The sequence below is a fragment of the Cladophialophora yegresii genome (genome assembly GCF_000585515.1).
Source record: "Cladophialophora yegresii CBS 114405 chromosome Unknown aczIN-supercont1.1, whole genome shotgun sequence".
Classification (NCBI taxonomy): Eukaryota; Fungi; Ascomycota; class Eurotiomycetes; order Chaetothyriales; family Herpotrichiellaceae; genus Cladophialophora; species Cladophialophora yegresii.
Genome location: NW_006913045.1, coordinates 645,412 through 662,471, shown reverse-complemented (window position 1 = coordinate 662,471; position 17,060 = coordinate 645,412). Strand labels below are relative to the sequence as shown.

Below are 17,060 nucleotides of genomic sequence, written 5' to 3'. Positions count from 1 at the left end.
ATTGATTCAGCGTTGAGCGATTGATCTGTATTCTATGTATAGGAAAGCGGCCTATATTGTGTCCGTATGATCCCGTTCGAAGCGGTCATTGCGCGACTGGACGCACCGCCAATCTCGGGTATGTGGCACTTGATACTTCGTTCTGTGCAGTCGGCGAGGTCCGAGCCAGTGCTTTATGGAGAATCCACTGATGGCCCCAAAAGCCCGCATCACCCGCTTCCAGATGAGTCGCTTCCTATCATCTTTCATCTGGTTCGCCTCCAATCGCTACGTGCCGTATCTCTGCCAATCACTTCTGCACGCGATCGACGTACAAGCGCAGGTACCCTCGCCATAGTGCAACCCTGCCAACTGCATGCATTCCTTCATTTACCCGTCACACATCCTGCATTGTTACCTGCCTTCCTTTCTTGCTCTCGAGGCCGATCTACTTGTGCGCAGGTGCTCCGGCCTGGCCATCTGACTCGTCCAGAGACTAAGCTTCGCATTTACTCTCCGCCACTGTGGGGAGGAGTATGACGGCCTTCTGCAGACGAGATGTCTTTTTCGAGGCTCTGATCCGATGGTAAGTTCTCCGTACCTCGTAGGCGAGCAACGTGGGAGCTGCAGCTCGCCCTAGCTTAGCTATGTGAGTGGTATAAAGCTCTTGCTCGCCTCGCAATTGCTGCTCCGGTGATGCGTCCTGTGTTTGTCGTTGCGCCCTCAGTTCTTTTCTGCCACCTTGAGGTGTAAATCACCAGCAATGGCGTCCATGAGGTATCTTGCCTTGGCTGCCGCTCTAGCGAGCGGAGCGCAAGCTTCGTTATATGGCGAGACCACCGAAAACCACACTTGCATCCTTGGTGAGTGCTTGTCTTGTCCATCGATGTTTGCAAGGACCTCCATACCTAACATAACGACTTCAGACCCGCTCGTCCTCTCCTGCTCAGCTCAAGCCCAGCCCAACTTGGTGGACTCGTGCTGTACAGAGACCTTTGGCGGCCTCCTCCTGTCCACTCAGTTCTGGAGCACGTACACTGGCCTTGAGGCACAAGGTCAAAAGCTGCCTGCCAACACATGGACACTGCACGGGTAGGTTTGAGCTCCACCGGCATATCCGTCCACGGGCCACGGACCGACGCACCCTTCACCTCCTCGCGCAAAACCCGCCCCCCCGGGCCCCCCCCCCCCCACCCCAAAACACCACCACCACCACACAACAACATATATCCAACTCATACCATGACAACAACTCTAATCCCTCGATAGATTATGGCCCGACTACTGCTCAGGGGCATATACGCAATACTGCGATCTCTCCCGTCAATACGATCCCGTCCCCTCGCCAAACACGACGAACGGCCTCCCCAACGGAACCGTTGTCCCGCCCTACAAGGGGCCCGACGTGGGCACCTTCGTCGAGGACTTCGGCCGCTACGACCTCCTCCAGTGGATGAACACGTACTGGATCAACCAGGGCGCGCCCAACACGGACTTCTGGGCCCACGAGTTCTCCAAACACGCCACCTGCTTCTCGACGTTCGACCTGCCCTGCTACGGACCCCAATACGTCGAACACGAGGACGTCGTCCAGTTCTTCGAGACCGCAATCAAGTACTACAAGCGGTTGCCGACGTGGAGCTGGCTCAAGGAGGCCAACATCGTGCCTAGTAACACCACGACGTACTCGCTCGCGGATATCCAGGGCCAACTGACGAAAAAGTACCGCGCCGTGCCGTACGTGGGGTGTAGTGGGCCGCGGTATAATACGACGGAACAGGGGAGGAGGGAGAATAGTACGGACAGCGGACGTACGGTGGTCAGTGAGGTGTGGTATTATATGCATGTGAGTTCATTCCTGTGCTTCTGCGAACGGTGTGTAGGGGGGGATGAATTGTTCACACAGTACTAACGGAGCGGCGGATAGGCTTACGGACGTCCTCAGGATGGGAATACCGTGCCGGTCAATGCCACGAGTCCGAATACTTCCTGTGCGAAGGCTAAGGGGGCGTTGCATTATTATGAGATGACGCCTGGGTCGGTGCAAGGTAATTAGAGCTAGAAAGACTGGCTTTTATGACTGAGAAGTATATGACAGGTGTGAGTACAGGCGGTGGTAATGATAATGTACATATTTAGAGACGTGATAATGCCTCTACCATCGATAATGCTATTCATGACTCTTCATGTAGTCGACGGCTGTGCCGGGCACGAGAAGCCTAGACCCGTATGAGGTGAAGCACACTAGCCTCGCGCCTTGCTGGCTCGGTCTCGTGTACTTGGAGATACGCGTCGACTCTTGGCACCATTCTTCATGGTCCAGCTGAACAATCACCAAGATTTGAGCACTGTGCACACCGAGGCGGAATCTTTCTTGCTTCTTCGTTTGGGCTATTTTGTGAGCCTATTTACACCCACGGAGAAACAATACGCTCACCTCGATATATCTGGTTCCATCACTCGAGGCGATCGTATGTGCTCAACCTGGGCAGACAAGCCAGATATCGATAGTGGATCCCCAGTGTTGCTTGATGGGAGTCTCATTTCAATTGTCGAAGCCTTGAAGCTGGGACGCGCAAAGACACCGTTGCGGACGTAGTCGTGTCGTGGAGAATCACTTGACAACCTCGGGGAGATCATGCGATCGGAAGAGAACCAGGTTGAAGAAGTTGATATTTTGTGTGGGCACAGAGGACCGCCATTTCCTTCAAGCGTAGCAGCTTTTGTACCAGACTGTTTGTTTGTGGTGGCAAGATGGTTGTTTAGAGCGGCTGTATTCATTCTGGATTGAAACTCTTGGTGCCCTTCCGTCCCCAGCTTGATGGCCATCGAGCGAAATCGCTAGACGCGGGCCCAGACAAGGTTGCTGCGCTCCAGTCATAGGAGTCGTCCAACTTGCAAGTCATCGGAAAGACATGGGATAGAGTCCTGGGGTCGGAAATCGATGAGCTGAGGCGTCGACAGGAATGCCTTAGTGCGTACCGCTTCGAGCTGATTGAATTCCGTGGGTTTTGAAACGAGGAAGGCATGAGCTCAAAGCAGAATCCAGTGTTCATTATTGTCTCTCCATTAGCTGATATCTGCACCTGCGACAATTGCATCGTTGCTCAACTTGGTCTGAGGTGAAGCTTTGCTTGGAGCAAGGCTAACCAAGGTAGTTCTCTCCACGTTGAATTGTTCAACATGGTCGGTTGGCGTATGTGGATTGAAGCAGACATGCTTGCCACCACAGAGCTGTCTTACAACAGCGGTCTAGCCGGGGAAGTCCCCTCCCAACGTGATGTCGCTAACGAGCTGGGTGTCAGCAGAGGAACTCCTTTCCCTTACCTCCCTGGTCAGACAATCCAGCCGGGGAAAGCCCATTATCCTGAGCTCCAATTCGACTTGCGGCTGTTTCCAACATGGCCGCGCTGCTCTCCTGGTGGAAGTTCCCTTCTTCCCTACACCGAAGGAGCAATGTTCCCTGTGCGCAAGGCGTGTGATTACGCTCTTCCCACTGTTTAGAGACACGGGCTTGTTGAATGGAAGCCTGGGTGAGGTATAATTCACACGGATTAAGGTGACTGGTAAGCTGTATTGAGCTGAAGCGAGGCAAGGCAACGCACTCCTCGACAGATTACGGCCAATATTGCGCTCGATCACCTCGACATGCATATTTGTTTGAGAGGGCGGGGGGGGGATTGTTCAGGGTAGCAGTAAGATTCGTTGTCGCGCCGCGTTCCGCAGTCGACGTATGCTCTGTGTGTCCCTACGCCTAGCTTACCTATTGCTGTTATTGGTACGGAGTATGGTGGTAGGAGAGGTTGAAGTCGTGCTTATGGAATTGGAACAGTACGGTTCCCTGCGATCATTAGCTCCCTATTCCGGTAAAGTTCATTTCAAAGCTAGGTGATACTGAAATGAGGTACGTGGTATGGGTTGTGGAGGTGTCAGGCAGAAGCTGTCTGACGAGTCTTCACCATATAAACCATAAATGGCAGCACTCCGTACTTACATTGTGACGGAGCTTCTCATTGTGCCTGACTAGGACCACTAACGTCTCAATAGAGCTATCCGAGACCTATTCCTCCATGCCAGTCTCCGAGTTAGCGCGCCTCACCCTTCGGTCGGGCACTGAGGCTTCGTCTCCAGCTCTACTGATGAACTTGGCCAAAGCAAAAGAGGCAATGGTGGAGGCCAGTGGATTCGAATTCTGGTATTACCATTGCGTGGAGGACCCCAGAGTCATCTTCATCCTCGGATCGTGGCCTTCAGTCGAATTCCATATGCAAGATTTCATTGCCAGTGAGCCGAACCAAGAGCTGCTAACCCTGCTCAAAGATCAAATAACCGTGGACTGGATGTTTCATCTGGATATCGCCCAAACAACACACCCTCTGCCATTGAGCCGAGACATGATCGCGATTGCCCGGCATTTCATAAAAGACGGCGCCAAAGAAGCGTTTAAAAGCACATTTGAGGCCAGGAGATATGAATTGGAATCTTTCCTTGGGAAAGAAAACATGGTTGGGGGATGGAGAATTGATGCTGGTTATGACCCTTCAGAGGAGGACGAGAGCAGAAAAGAGGAATTCGTGCTGTTCACTGCATGGGACAGTGTCGAGCACCATGGCGAGTTTGCGGAAACGGAGGGATTCCAGAAGTACAGTCAGACCAGGAACCACATCGATAGAGCGGAGATTAAGCACGCGAAACTGCTCCAGGTTGGAGAGCTCGTCTGGAAGTGAAGGCGCGCCATCGCCGAGTCCAAGCTCATCTTCAACGAGGCGCGCGATGAACGCTTTAATGGTGGGCGAGGCATTTTCTGTATTGTTGATGGCACCCTTTCCCAGGGTCTTGTTCGTGGCGTCGGTTTCGTGGCATTCGCCGTGCGCTCCGGAATGGTCGGTTCATCGCTGACAAGCTGCGAGCTGCCCCGTGTGTGCCAATGGAAGCTTGACGCGGCTGCGAGCTCAAGGCGAATGGTCGGTCGCATGAGGAGGAAAGCGACCGAGTTTGGGTCACATGGACTGCTCCTCCTCAAGCATTCTTCTTGCCGTTTCTTTATCAGCGCTTCGTTTCTTGAGCAGCTCTGCTCCTTCTCGAGTGCTTATAAAATTCTGTCTGAAACGTCTCGCCTTGTCGCTGCTCGTTAGGGATCAGGAAATCGATTGCATATCAGTGGATCGTCTCCAGCACCAGCCACTAGTGATTCCACTGCGCCACGCTGTCACCGCAAGCTTTTGAGGATCCAAGCGACGGTCATCATCGTCAGCAGCCTTCAGCTTCCGCGAGCCGCCCGAAGCATAGCCAGCAGAGGCCTCCCGGGCACCTGCTTTCCGCCCACATTACGTTAACCTTCTCACCACTCTAGCTAACCTTAAGGCGACTTGCGGGTTTTATCCTACCCGCCCGTCAATCTGGCATTCTTCGCTTCGCCTCTTCTTTACCAAAACCTCCCCACTGTGCGTAGAGTGACCGATCGCAACGGCCGCAGCTATTCGGTCACTGAAACGCCTAGCCGCTCGTTTGACGTCCCACCTTCTCGTCGCCGAACCGTCGTCGGCGTTTCTGACGAACTTCGATCTGCTCAAGCCAGCGTCAACCGCAGTCAGCATTCGCCTGAGAACATATACAGAGGTTCATTGTTTGAGACCGCGCCTATCTATAGAAAAGGAGGCGGCATGTCGAAGGTTGTAAGAAATGTCAAGAACATCACGAAGGGGTATAGTAGTGTGCAGGTGAAGGTGCGAAATGGTAGGTGTTGGTTCCGATTCACCATCGTTTGAAGACTAATACGATGATATCAGCTACCTCCAACGACCCATGGGGCCCGACAGGCACAGACATGGCTGAAATTGCGGCCCTCACCTTCAACAAGTAAGATTCGGCTGCCTGCACGGCGTCATCTTCACTAACAAGAGTCACCTAGCCCGAGCGACTTCTACGAGATTATGGACATGCTCGACAAGCGGCTGAACGACAAGGGCAAAAACTGGCGACACGTGTTGAAGTCTCTGAAGGTTCTCGACTATGCTTTGCATGAAGGCTCAGAGTTGGTCGTTACCTGGGCGAGAAAGAACATCTACATCATCAAGACACTTAGGGAGTTTCAATATGTTGATGAGGATGGGAGAGACGTCGGACAGAACGGTGAGTTTCAGGTGCACTCTTAGAATCATGGCGGATGCTAACAAAAAGGAAGTCCGGACATCTGCCAAAGAGTTGACTTCCCTCATACTCGATGAAGAACGCCTCCGCAGTGAGCGCTCCGATCGGAAGTTGTGGAAGACTCGTGTCACGGGCATTGACGAGTATGCGCCTCAAGCCATTTCCGGTCCATCTCATCCACCACGCAGAAATACACATCACAACAGGGATGGACTTGCCGATGAAGAGCAGCGCCAAATCAATGAAGCACTCGAAGAAAGCAAACGGGAGGCTGAGCGAGAGGCGCGCAAGCATCGACAGGTGCATGATAATGATGATCAGGACCCGGAGCTCAGGAAAGCCATCCAACTCAGCCAAGAAGAAGCCGATTTGCGTAGACGGCAGCTTGAGGAGCAGAACGCAGCTTCGCTTTTTGATGATACTCCAGAGCCAGCTCCAGCACAGAGCCAGCCGACGGGATATAACCAGGGCTACCAACAACAGCCCGCCGTTGACTGGTTCGGTAACCCACTTCAACAACAGCCTCAAAGCACCGGATTCTTAAACAACCAGTATGCACAGCCGCAACAGACTGGGTACCAGAATGGCTTCAGCAACGGGTTCCAGCCAGCTCAACCCACTGGGTTTGACCAATTCGGCCAGCAACCGTTCCTTCAGCAGCAGAACACGATTCAGCCTCAGCAGACAGCTTTCCAGGTTACCAATTCCTATGGAGGGCAGCCATCCCAGGACCTCTTCGGGGTTCAGTCGCCTCAGCAGACTGCACTCCAACCCGGAACAAACAATCCATGGGCCACGCAGACACAGGCAGCTGATGCGCTGAAGCCATTACCCACTGGCTCGAACAATCCTTTTGCGCAAAAGACGCAGCAACCATCCCCCTCGCCTTTCGCTCGGTCAAGCACCCAGCCTTCACTAGGAATCTTGTACGAGTCGCAACCAACCGGTCAGTTCACCCAACCTTCAATACAGAATCCGATCACAAATTACTCTGCGCCGCAATCCCCATTCCAGCAGCAACAGAAGCCAGCAAACCCACAACATGCAAAACTTAATGCTTTGCTGGCTTCGGGTGAGGGTCAAGACACGTTTGGAAACACCGGTGACCTGCGTATTCCAGCTCAACATACTGCACCTGGGACGTTCGTTAATTCGGCTGGGCAAGGCCTCGATCGTCTACGCGTAGCACAGACTGGCACGAATCCGTTTTTTTCGTCACAGGCCACCGGATTTGCACAGGCGCCCGCTCAGACCGGCCCCGCGGGTAATTTCGGCGGCGCTTACGGACAACAGCAGAACAACAATCCGTTTGGTGGCCGGCCAGTCGGCCAGCAAAGTGGAAGCTTGATTGACCTGTAGACATGGGCTGTGTGGAAAGAGCCCTACATTGATGCCAGTGAATGGATCGAGGTCTGCTATTCTTGTGGGAGCCGGCATCTTACGACCCGAAATTGCTCTCTGATAAACTACGGTTTATGTACACGTCTCTTTGCTTGACTGGAGTTCTGCTGAAGCTCGGACTGAGCGCGGCCACGAGTACTAAAGTAATGAGCTTTTGTGTCTCCTTAGACGAGCCTCTTGTCTATCATGGTTATCTATCTCAAGGGCCAACCTTTTTCGGTGGCGAGGTTTACAAGGCTGATTTTCGCAATACACAGCAGTACTCGGTACAGAGTACGATGGTGCGGGATCTCGTAGACCTGCAGTGGGAAGTCGTCCCAGAACCGCTGGAACTGGCAACTGCTGGTCCAGTTTCGTGGCCTTTGAAACGCAGGCGCGCACGAGGGGCGCGGCAATGATGTAATCGCCGAGCGCGAAGAGCCGCAACGGGCAACGCCAGTACTGTACGGAGTAGTCAGCCCCAACTGTCAGGGATCGGTTACAAAAGTTTGACAGGGCTTGATTAATCCTCGGCCTCATCTGTCTTTCAGCTTCAGCTCGCTTTTCGTGTCTGGGTTGGTACATAATTACTAACTTCTGCCTTCCCAGCCTTTGTCGTCGTCAAAAGTGCGCGACATCCAAGTATGCTGCGCTCGAGGTGAAATGAGCGCGTCCGCTCTTTATTCCCCTGTCTTGTCCATGCGCTCGCTGCGTTCTACACTAAATGTGCACTTGAGAGCTTAATTACCGCCCACACCAAGGTCGCGGAACTTGCAGTCAACGGAGGAACTTCACACGCGCCATCATGCCCTTCTTTCTGTAGGATTCTGGCATGCTCGACCGCATTTTTCGCTGCTGCCTCCGCACTCAAGTTTAACTCACCATCCTCAGGCTCGGTAATTGATCCAACACAACCTATTACCATTTCGTGGTCAGTCTCTTATACTGATCCCGCTGTCGTCAACCTCCAGCTCAGCAACCCCGACCCAAACATCCATCTCACACTTGCTATCGGGGTTGTCACATACGAAGACACCTACACTGTGCCAGGCGGCACACTACACGCAACAGCGCCTGGGTATATCTTGGTGGCCGTTGGTAACGGGATTACGCTTGGTCAGGTCACTGGATGGTCCTTGGGTGCTGAAGATGGCCAGACTTCTACCGTGGCCGAAGTGACTTTAGTATCCACGCAGACCGTTGTTCCAATGGCGACGGTCTCAACACAGGTGGGGGCAAGACAGTGCTATAGCTACTGCTATTCCCACAGCATCTATTGTCTCGGTAGGCGTCACAACGCTGGTGGGGACAGAAAGTGGCAGCCAGATCCTGCCTTCTATTCCCCGCACCGGCAGCAGTTTTGTGACCAGCACGATGAGCGTGACAAGCACCAACTCGAGCCCTGCTACCGTGCCAGCCGGAAGCACAAACACGTTCTCGGTGCCGCAGGCGTCCTAGCGGGCGTTGTTGCCCTTCTCGCATAAGCGATATGTGTATCTACTCCACAGATGGCCAACGATTACATCAAGACCGCAGAGAGCAGAAATATGTGAGACGTTCAAACTCAGCTGGCTATGCAAAGCGCCCTACCCATCTGAAATCTCTTCTGGGATGGATCGCCCTTCTCTAGGGCATCCTCCGGTGTCTGATCTGGACTGTCATAGCCATCTGGGGGCTGTCGTACGAACAGTTTGGGCTGGACTTGCATTGCTTGTTCACTTTCGCATTTATGCGGGATTGGTCTTCCCTTCATTTGCCAGAGTTCGCAGCCTATGTCTTCAGTTATGCTTCTTCCTATCACGTTCTAAATATATTGGCATATTGGCTGTTAGTTACTGAGAGCAGCGATTATGTTGGATGTTGGTGGCCACAACGTTGGCGACATCCGAAGTGTGACGAACCATGTCAGCTTGTTGTTGTACTGTACATGCAATGCGGAGCCAACGCCAATCATTGACCTGCTCGCTTAGCGCTGGTGGCTCCAGAGTGGCTGACTCCTGTCACAAGGCTGGTGTCCGATCTGGGTGTTAAAGCTCCGTTGCATGAGCAGCGCGGATCTTCGCAGCTGATGGAAGACAGGGAAGACAGTGAAGCTGCTACTGTCTCCAAGCAGGGTTCCGTCTGGCATATGCCCAGTCCGCAAACCAGAGTAGCTTGGGGTTTGTGGCCAGTCCCCAAACATGTTATGCCAGACACAGGGTGTTCCTGCGCAGCCTCACAGGCATCGTCCAGGGGCCCCAGGGCGTAGGCGCCCGGTGAGCAGAGCCCTGCGATGGTATGCCACTTGTGGCTATGTTTCTGTACATCCTTCGTCCTTCCGTCGTTCGACAATAGCAGATGAGCGCCTCGCTCGCAGCCAGAGTTGAACTCTAAGGCTCTCTACCTCTCCCATACACCCCAAGAGCAGACGGAACGTGGTCAGCCTTACCTACCAGAGCAACGAACGCCCAGTATCTCGATCGCCATGCCACCACTCGAACCCTCCCGAACAAATACGATTAGCCAAGCCACGCGCAGGAGGGGACCATCGCCCGAAGAATGGGACCGTGTGAAGCCTTTGATCAAACGATACTACATCGTGGAGAAAAGAAGGTTGAAGGATGTTCGTCTGCTACTGCTCGACGAACATGGATTCGATGCGGCGTCAGTGTCAGATCCGGCGCCTCTACAGGCTTCTCTAACATTCTCCCAGCATACATAAGCTCAAGACTAAGATCACAGAATGGGGCTTTAAGAAGAACTTCAAAAGACAAGAGCTTGAGGTGGCGGCAAATGAAGCAAATCGTCGCTCTGAACACGGCATGACTCTCCCTTTCGATATCCAGATCGATGGGAGGCCTTGTGACTGGGACCGTGTCAACCGACACTACGGCAGAGTACACAAAGACTCCCGACTGCGAGATACCTCCTCCTGGCATGCTTTCCTCCCAAGAGTGGCCCTGAAGACCACACCTACGGACTACAACCTCGAACTCTCGCTGAAGGAAGTAAAAAGCTATTGGGCCGTCGTGATTGCTAAGGATGAAAGCCGTGCTTCAGTGAGAGCGAGGCGCAACGCTTCGCTTACAAGACATGATCCTCATAATATCGAAATCGGGTTCTTCGGCGGACTCAATCTTATTGACCAAGGACACGCCAAACAAGGATGGCAAGAAATCAATGAAATGTGCGAGGCGGTGACTGATGTCATTAAAATGCAGGAGCCTAGCCTTCTCTTGTCCATTATCAGCCTCTTTTCCGCCAGCCTTTGGGTCGACCATCACGATCTATTCATTCTCGTTGCGAAATATGTCCTTGCCGCGTGTGATATGCTGCTCATGCGATCACATCCTATAACGACGGTCTTGACGACGCTAATCAGCTTGCCTCCTACGGCAGCTGTTGTTGATGACTTTGCGGAAATAGCGTATCAGGTCATGGTGGATACTGTCACCGAGCACGGAGACCAAGTCAAGCTCGACCGCTACTACACTTATTGCGCGGAAGAATACCTCATCAGCAAGATCAAGTCAAGACTGGAGCGGCACGAGGCCTACGAACTCGTCTCCACGAAGCTTGCTCACTATAAGCGAACGCTTGGGCCTCGGAGCAGACATACAATATCCATGCGAGCTCAGCTAGCGAAGATGCACCTGAACGATGCTCGCAAGGCACAGCCAGAAACCAGAGAGCGGAAAGAAGCCGAGAACAAAGGGATGGAAATACTACATGAGATTGTGAAGCAGGGAGAGAACTACCCCAACGACCGTTATCGGATTGGGACTTACTCCATAGCTGCAGGAGACCTCGCACGATTCTACTTTGGCAAGCAGGACTTCAGGAATGCGCAGGTGTATTACTGCAAGGCAGTCCTTTGGGGTGCTGAGAAATTCGGTCGGATGCATTCACACGTCTCGCTTGTCCTTCGCGAGTTCAGAGCCCTTCAGAGGATGGCAGAGCTTGACATTGATATTGAAGTGGAGACGGCATACAAGCCAGTGCCAAACGCAGCGGAAGACCGATCTCAAGAGAGCCATTCGAGAACGGTCGATAATGGCATAGGCGACGTGCAGGGCGGTAATCTTGGCAATCCTAGCTTCGAAGAGTCTTGCCTCGAAGCTGAAACTCTTCTTGAAGGTGGTCTGTTCACTACTCCCACTATTCAGTGTGAGCAGACATTAAATAACGGCATGATTGTGTCCGACTTATTCGACAGGCCTTTGGATGTCCTCGATCAGGGTTCTCTAAGCCGCATGGTGCCAGGTCAATTATTGGATGACCATCCAGGAGTCATCAGCGACTCGCAGTCACCAGTCCTCGAAATCACGCAAGACGATGCAGTATTCCATGGGACTGCAACTACTTCAGACCTGGTCTTCTTCAGTTCGGGTCCAGAGGATTCTGAGTCATTAATCGTCAGCAACACGCAGTCATCAATGCCCGATGTTCCACAGGACATCGCAATGTTCGATGAGGTTGGGAATCCTTTCACCGATGTCTTGTTCGGATCTTATCTAGATGATCCTGATGGGGGATATATGCATCAGGATCGAGTTGACCAGCTTTTCGAAGAGTGTTAGACTCTGTTAGGCTCTGGTCAGAGAGGCTCAAATGTCAATTGTCGCATTTGGCTTTTCGCGGAAGCAAGGCTATATCTCTTATCCGCGGCTGGTGCAAACTCGGTCTGGTTCAGACACTACCTAGGTAAGTAAGCACCACAACCGATGCTAGACTTCGCGCCCGCCGCACTAGCCATGCCAACCGGTTCATGTGGCTTTGAGATCAATTCCACGCTGTACTACTCACAAAGGCTAAGTCATCCTCAATGGAAGCAGAATCGAACAGGGCAATCCGAGCTCGTGGATGATGATTGGCCAGAACAAAGGTCGTTATGCGCCAACCTCGTGCGGCTGGGCCTGTTGGTTGCCTTCCACCGATGCGGCTGTCATAGCCTGATGAGGTATGGCGGGCGGTCATAACGACTTTTGCTCTCGATCTCGAGGTCGGGAGGAGCTTCTATTTGATGGACTTCGAACCTGCCGTAGCTGTTGTCTCTTTCCATCATCCCGCCGCTATCTTTTAAACCTAGGGTCTTCCTAGCCTTGACCGCATCCTAGTTATCCTCGTCCAGCGCTGTTTCGCTCAAAGCTTGCCGTCCCTGCAATCTTGTAAGACGAAGATGCCTCCGACAGACCAACCGCGCCGCAGGAAGAAGGCGCCAAGCGAGGCTGAATGGAATCGTATCAGACCAGAGTTCGAGCGCCTCTACCTTCGTAAACGCCTGACGTTAGCCCGCATCTCGGCCATCTTGGCCAAAGCTCAAGATTTCCACGCGGCGTACGTATACCCTGTAGGCCCCAAGACGTGCGCTGATGGTCGCAGCCCTTACATGTACAAACTCCGGATCTCCAAATGGGGTCTTAAGAAGAGCTTCAGACGCGAGGAGCTCGAGGCGGCCGCCTCAATTCTGGGGCATTTTGTCCGGGCCGGATTGAATCCTCCCACTGCGATGATTGACAACCGAAAAGTCCCAATCGAACGAGCCAAACGCCATTTCAGAGCTTCCTTCTGTTGCGAAGATGAGCCGTCATCAGGTGGAACGACGGTTGCTCCCGGGGAATCGTCTCGCCGGGATAGTGATGCTGCTTGTGCGAAGCGAACAACACAGGCAAAGCTCGGTCTTCGGCGACGATCACAGACCGTACCAAGGGTCCTTTTACAGCAATCCGCAGAGTCCCATCACCTCGAATCAACCTTGGCCGCAGTCAACAACTATTTCACCTGGAGGCTTAGTCAGACTGATGATTACTTCGTTGCTCAGAAGCATGGCGCTGGTGAACATAGTGAGGCCTCCGAGCTGCTTGATCCATATGTACCCTTCTCGAACATGGCAGAAGGAATGAATGCAGCCTTCGTTGGTACCTACCACCACGCTCAATCGTTGTTGCGACGATTCTGTGGGGAGACGCGTGTCCTGCTACTCCAACAACACCCTTTGCTTCTGGAGACTTTGGTATACAGCTTTTTTTATGCCTACAATGGGGTTGCAGGTCGTTTTATGTACAGTATCATCTCCTACCTAGCTGCATTAGCTAGCAGACTATTCGGACATGACCATCCAATCTCGATGACGTTGAAATTGCTCAGATGCTATGAGGCACGGAGGAAAGGCACTGAATTGGTATCGAAGTTGTTGTACGAAATCACCAAGAGACAAAAAGACCCTGGGGCCCAGAAGATTTTCGAGCTCGAATATAATATGGCACAGGCCAGTGTCTTCAATGACGATTTCCACACTGCCGCAGAAATCTGTCAAGCGCTGCTACAACGATACATGGACAGATTCGACGAAAGGCACCGGTTCTGCAGGGGACTCATGATTTTGCAGGGAGAGCTACATTGGAAGCACCGCGTAAACGATGAGGCTAGGCAGATTATGCTCAAGGTCGTTGAACTGGATGATTCCTATGTATCGGATGCTGGAAACGCAGATGGTTTCAGCGCAATTGCTATGGGATATCTGGGCGAGTTATGCGAGGATAGTGAAGACTTGGCCGGTGCAGAAAGGTGGTATAGTCAAGCTTATGAGGTCTCTTGTGATTTCTACGGCAGGGAACATGTTGTCACGGAGAACAGTCTATTCAAGTTGCAGAGAATACAGCGAAGATTGAACGAGACGGCTGAAGAGTTTGGCAAGGATCAGATTGACGAGACTGAGATCTTTAAAGAACTTGAAAGGCAGATCGAACGATTGGACCTGGAGGAGTCTCCAGCTGAAGGAGAGTGTGAGGGTCGCGCTGCACCGTGGAATGACTGGCAGGCAGACGTTCCGGACGCCAATAAGAGCAGTCATGCCAGCACAGACGGAAGTACCTACGAAGAATACACCTCAGACACCGCTCTTGAGAGAGGCAACCAGCAGCTGGGTCTGCGAGCTGAATCCGGAGATGCCAGCAGCGACATATGCACCGAAGGAGCACGGGCCTGTGATGCGATCAATAACACCAGCCAGGAGCAAGAGAAAGACCACGACCTGATATCACCACCCCAATGTTTGCGAGACTCCATGGGAGGAACATTCTTGGACATTTCTAACGAAGCAGATGCCGCTTTCGAACCGTATTCTTGCTCCGCCGCGGACCCGTACATCGATGCTGCAGCGGCGCTACTTACTACTCCAGAACTTCCAGTCAACGCTTCGGCGCACGCGTTCATCGCAACTCAGTCCCAGACATTTCCACAAGACGCGCAAGATACCACGATCGCCGACCTATATTTCAATACCCTTCCACCCCTGGAGACTGGTCCCGAATTCGACGAGTTTGACCACATCAAGGCTAGCGACATGGTCGAGTCGGACACGATGATCCTGGATACAGATGGAAACCTTGACATCCTGAACCCCGGATTCTTTGACTGCTCCATCCTACAGGATTGGTATGCCCTGGACGGTCTCGACGCGGTGAACAGTCAAGAGCGCGACATCAATTGGGGAGATCTAATGCTTCTGGAAGAAGAGCAGGGCGGAATGTAATTGCTCATCGACAGTGACGGAACCAGGACTTTGCCGCAATTGCCAGGCATGGCGACCGCTTGCGACATGCCCTTAGAGCTCGCGACCTGGTACGGGTCGTACTCATATCCCGGGGAGAGCGGGGCGAAGGATATCGGTTCGATTCCAGGATATCTTGACGTGGGCTTAGCATTGCGGCTAAGGGGAGGTAAGGACAGGAAAGGAATGTGTTTAGGTTTCTTTACATTGGGAACTTGGCTTTGGAGAGGCGTCTTAGCGGCAATGAGGTTTCATTATCACATCATCCTTGAAGTAGCTTGATAATTCATTTCTGGAACCTCTTCGCAGGAGGCGAGATAGGCACGTCCGGAACTTGGAATGAACACGCCGTGACTTCTTCTCCTATTACCCTTACGGTACCTCGTGGCTCGTACATATATTCTAGCCATACTCCATATTCCGCTTCCAATGCCTTTGCTGTGATGCTGTCATATCCGGGTCTGAAGCCTTGATATCGCCAGCCGTACGGAGCACAGCGGGATGAGAGTTGATGAGCCTCCCAATGCAACGCGGTGGTGTTCAATCAAGGCCGATCTCTTGCACGGCAGTGCAGTGCTGTAGTGCCTTATGACAACCAGCCCAACCACAATCAACATGAGCACCCTGATCGCCCTGACCACGCAGACAGCGTGTATCGCAATTAGGCAAAAGCTCAGCAACGGATCAAAGGACTTGTTCAAAACCGCATATCGGTTCTCCTTCTCCTTCGCTTCGTCATAGTCGGGACGAGACCTCGTAGCTTCATCTGGAGATCAATCATCTTCCTTGAACCAGCGGCGCGTCCATCCAAGCTGTGTTGGCTGTATAGTGGTTCGTCTGTATCTTTGTCCAGGTGTCCTTATATCTCTCTCGCCTCTCAAACTCCGCCGCAGCCTCCACTTGCCTGTAATTCTATTCAGATTGCCTCACATCTCCTCGCCCTTGCCTCACTCCCTCGCTCTCTGCCTAAGCCTACACCCGCGCGCGTCCCAGCTCGAGCTCCCAGTGGTATTTCTCGCACGAGACAGGATACAGGACTTTAGGATCCCATCTCGACACCATTCACGCCAGTCCGATTCAACCCAGCCCAACCCAACCCAACCATGCTCTGGGCTTGTGTGAATGTCTGTAGTTCGATGTAAATATAATCAATCCCGCCTCTTCATCCATTGCTGCTTCACCGCTACCTCACTTCTTATCCCGCGCTCCCCCACCACCAAACTCAACCGGCAAATCCATACCCACCCGCCGGGCCGTCAACCGCACGCGCTCCTCCTCATCCATGCCCATCCCGGGATTATACCGCTGCAGGAGCGTGCCGTACATCCTCTGCGCGCGGAGGTACGTGACGAACTGCTCTAGTTCTTGAAGCCTTGCAAGGTTATGGGATTCGGATTCCGATCGCGTGGCGGAAGAGAGCGACGAGGAGGCGTGCTTGACGTGCTTGCGAATGGACGCGTGGATGGGGCTCCGGGGGAGGGTGTGGCGTGGCGCAGGGGTGGGTGGGAGTTCGCGGAGGAGGTGGCGGTAGAGGGTGCGCAAAGTGGGTGGTGCTTTCGTCGTGGTGGCCATGATAACGGCTATGGGTACGGTTGTGGCGAGGGATAAAAGGAAAAGTACCTAGGTATTATTTGGCTTCTGGGTATGATTGTGACGCGAGTGTGATTTGACTATGACTTTGGCTTTGACTGTGATGGTCAAGTCGGTCGGTTGGATTGTAAGTGTTTCAATGGGGAAGATATTACTCCGTACTCGTATTGTTAATGACCGATCTCTCTTGGCACGTATACGCAGCATGACGGAGGGGCAGCCTTGTTGGTGCGAGGCTGGTGTTCAGCCTTGCCTTTCCTGTCACCACTGTAGTTCAAAATGCAACTGGAGGGCTTCACTCCGCAAAGGTAGGCACTATATCCTTGATCTTTGGTGAGCACCCATCACTGCTTTTTTTCATTTCATTGTCGTTCAAGACGGCATCCACCTTGTTGCTTGCATGTGCACTCTATTACGTTGATTTTTATGC

At 52.8% G+C, this 17,060-nt stretch overlaps 6 protein-coding genes across 6 annotated transcripts; 5 read left to right on the top strand and 1 right to left on the bottom strand.

Annotated features, from left to right (window-relative positions):
- Positions 1 to 742: 742 nt before the first annotated feature.
- A1O7_00239 (uncharacterized protein) lies at positions 743 to 2,035 on the top strand (the record flags this gene model as incomplete). The annotated part of the gene is made up of 4 exons (XM_007754281.1): positions 743 to 842; positions 906 to 1,071; positions 1,249 to 1,825; positions 1,907 to 2,035. 4 exons carry the CDS (start codon positions 743 to 745, stop codon positions 2,033 to 2,035), a joined length of 972 nt encoding a protein of 323 aa, XP_007752471.1.
- A 2,014-nt stretch (positions 2,036 to 4,049) lies between these two features.
- Positions 4,050 to 4,706, top strand: A1O7_00238 (uncharacterized protein; the record flags this gene model as incomplete). Its single annotated transcript, XM_007754280.1, has 1 exon — positions 4,050 to 4,706. One exon carries the CDS (start codon positions 4,050 to 4,052, stop codon positions 4,704 to 4,706), a length of 657 nt encoding a protein of 218 aa, XP_007752470.1.
- Positions 4,707 to 5,642: 936 nt separating this feature from the next.
- On the top strand, positions 5,643 to 7,488 carry A1O7_00237 (uncharacterized protein; the record flags this gene model as incomplete). The annotated part of the gene is made up of 4 exons (XM_007754279.1): positions 5,643 to 5,715; positions 5,769 to 5,838; positions 5,891 to 6,111; positions 6,164 to 7,488. 4 exons carry the CDS (start codon positions 5,643 to 5,645, stop codon positions 7,486 to 7,488), a joined length of 1,689 nt encoding a protein of 562 aa, XP_007752469.1.
- A 2,485-nt stretch (positions 7,489 to 9,973) lies between these two features.
- Positions 9,974 to 12,068, top strand: A1O7_00236 (uncharacterized protein; the record flags this gene model as incomplete). The annotated part of the gene is made up of 2 exons (XM_007754278.1): positions 9,974 to 10,152; positions 10,202 to 12,068. 2 exons carry the CDS (start codon positions 9,974 to 9,976, stop codon positions 12,066 to 12,068), a joined length of 2,046 nt encoding a protein of 681 aa, XP_007752468.1.
- Positions 12,069 to 12,667: 599 nt separating this feature from the next.
- A1O7_00235 (uncharacterized protein) lies at positions 12,668 to 15,022 on the top strand (the record flags this gene model as incomplete). The annotated part of the gene is made up of 1 exon (XM_007754277.1): positions 12,668 to 15,022. The coding sequence occupies one exon, from the start codon at positions 12,668 to 12,670 to the stop codon at positions 15,020 to 15,022; it is 2,355 nt and encodes a 784-aa protein (XP_007752467.1).
- A 1,206-nt stretch (positions 15,023 to 16,228) lies between these two features.
- Positions 16,229 to 16,612, bottom strand: A1O7_00234 (uncharacterized protein; the record flags this gene model as incomplete). The annotated part of the gene is made up of 1 exon (XM_007754276.1): positions 16,229 to 16,612. The coding sequence occupies one exon, from the start codon at positions 16,610 to 16,612 to the stop codon at positions 16,229 to 16,231; it is 384 nt and encodes a 127-aa protein (XP_007752466.1).
- Positions 16,613 to 17,060: the final 448 nt, after the last annotated feature.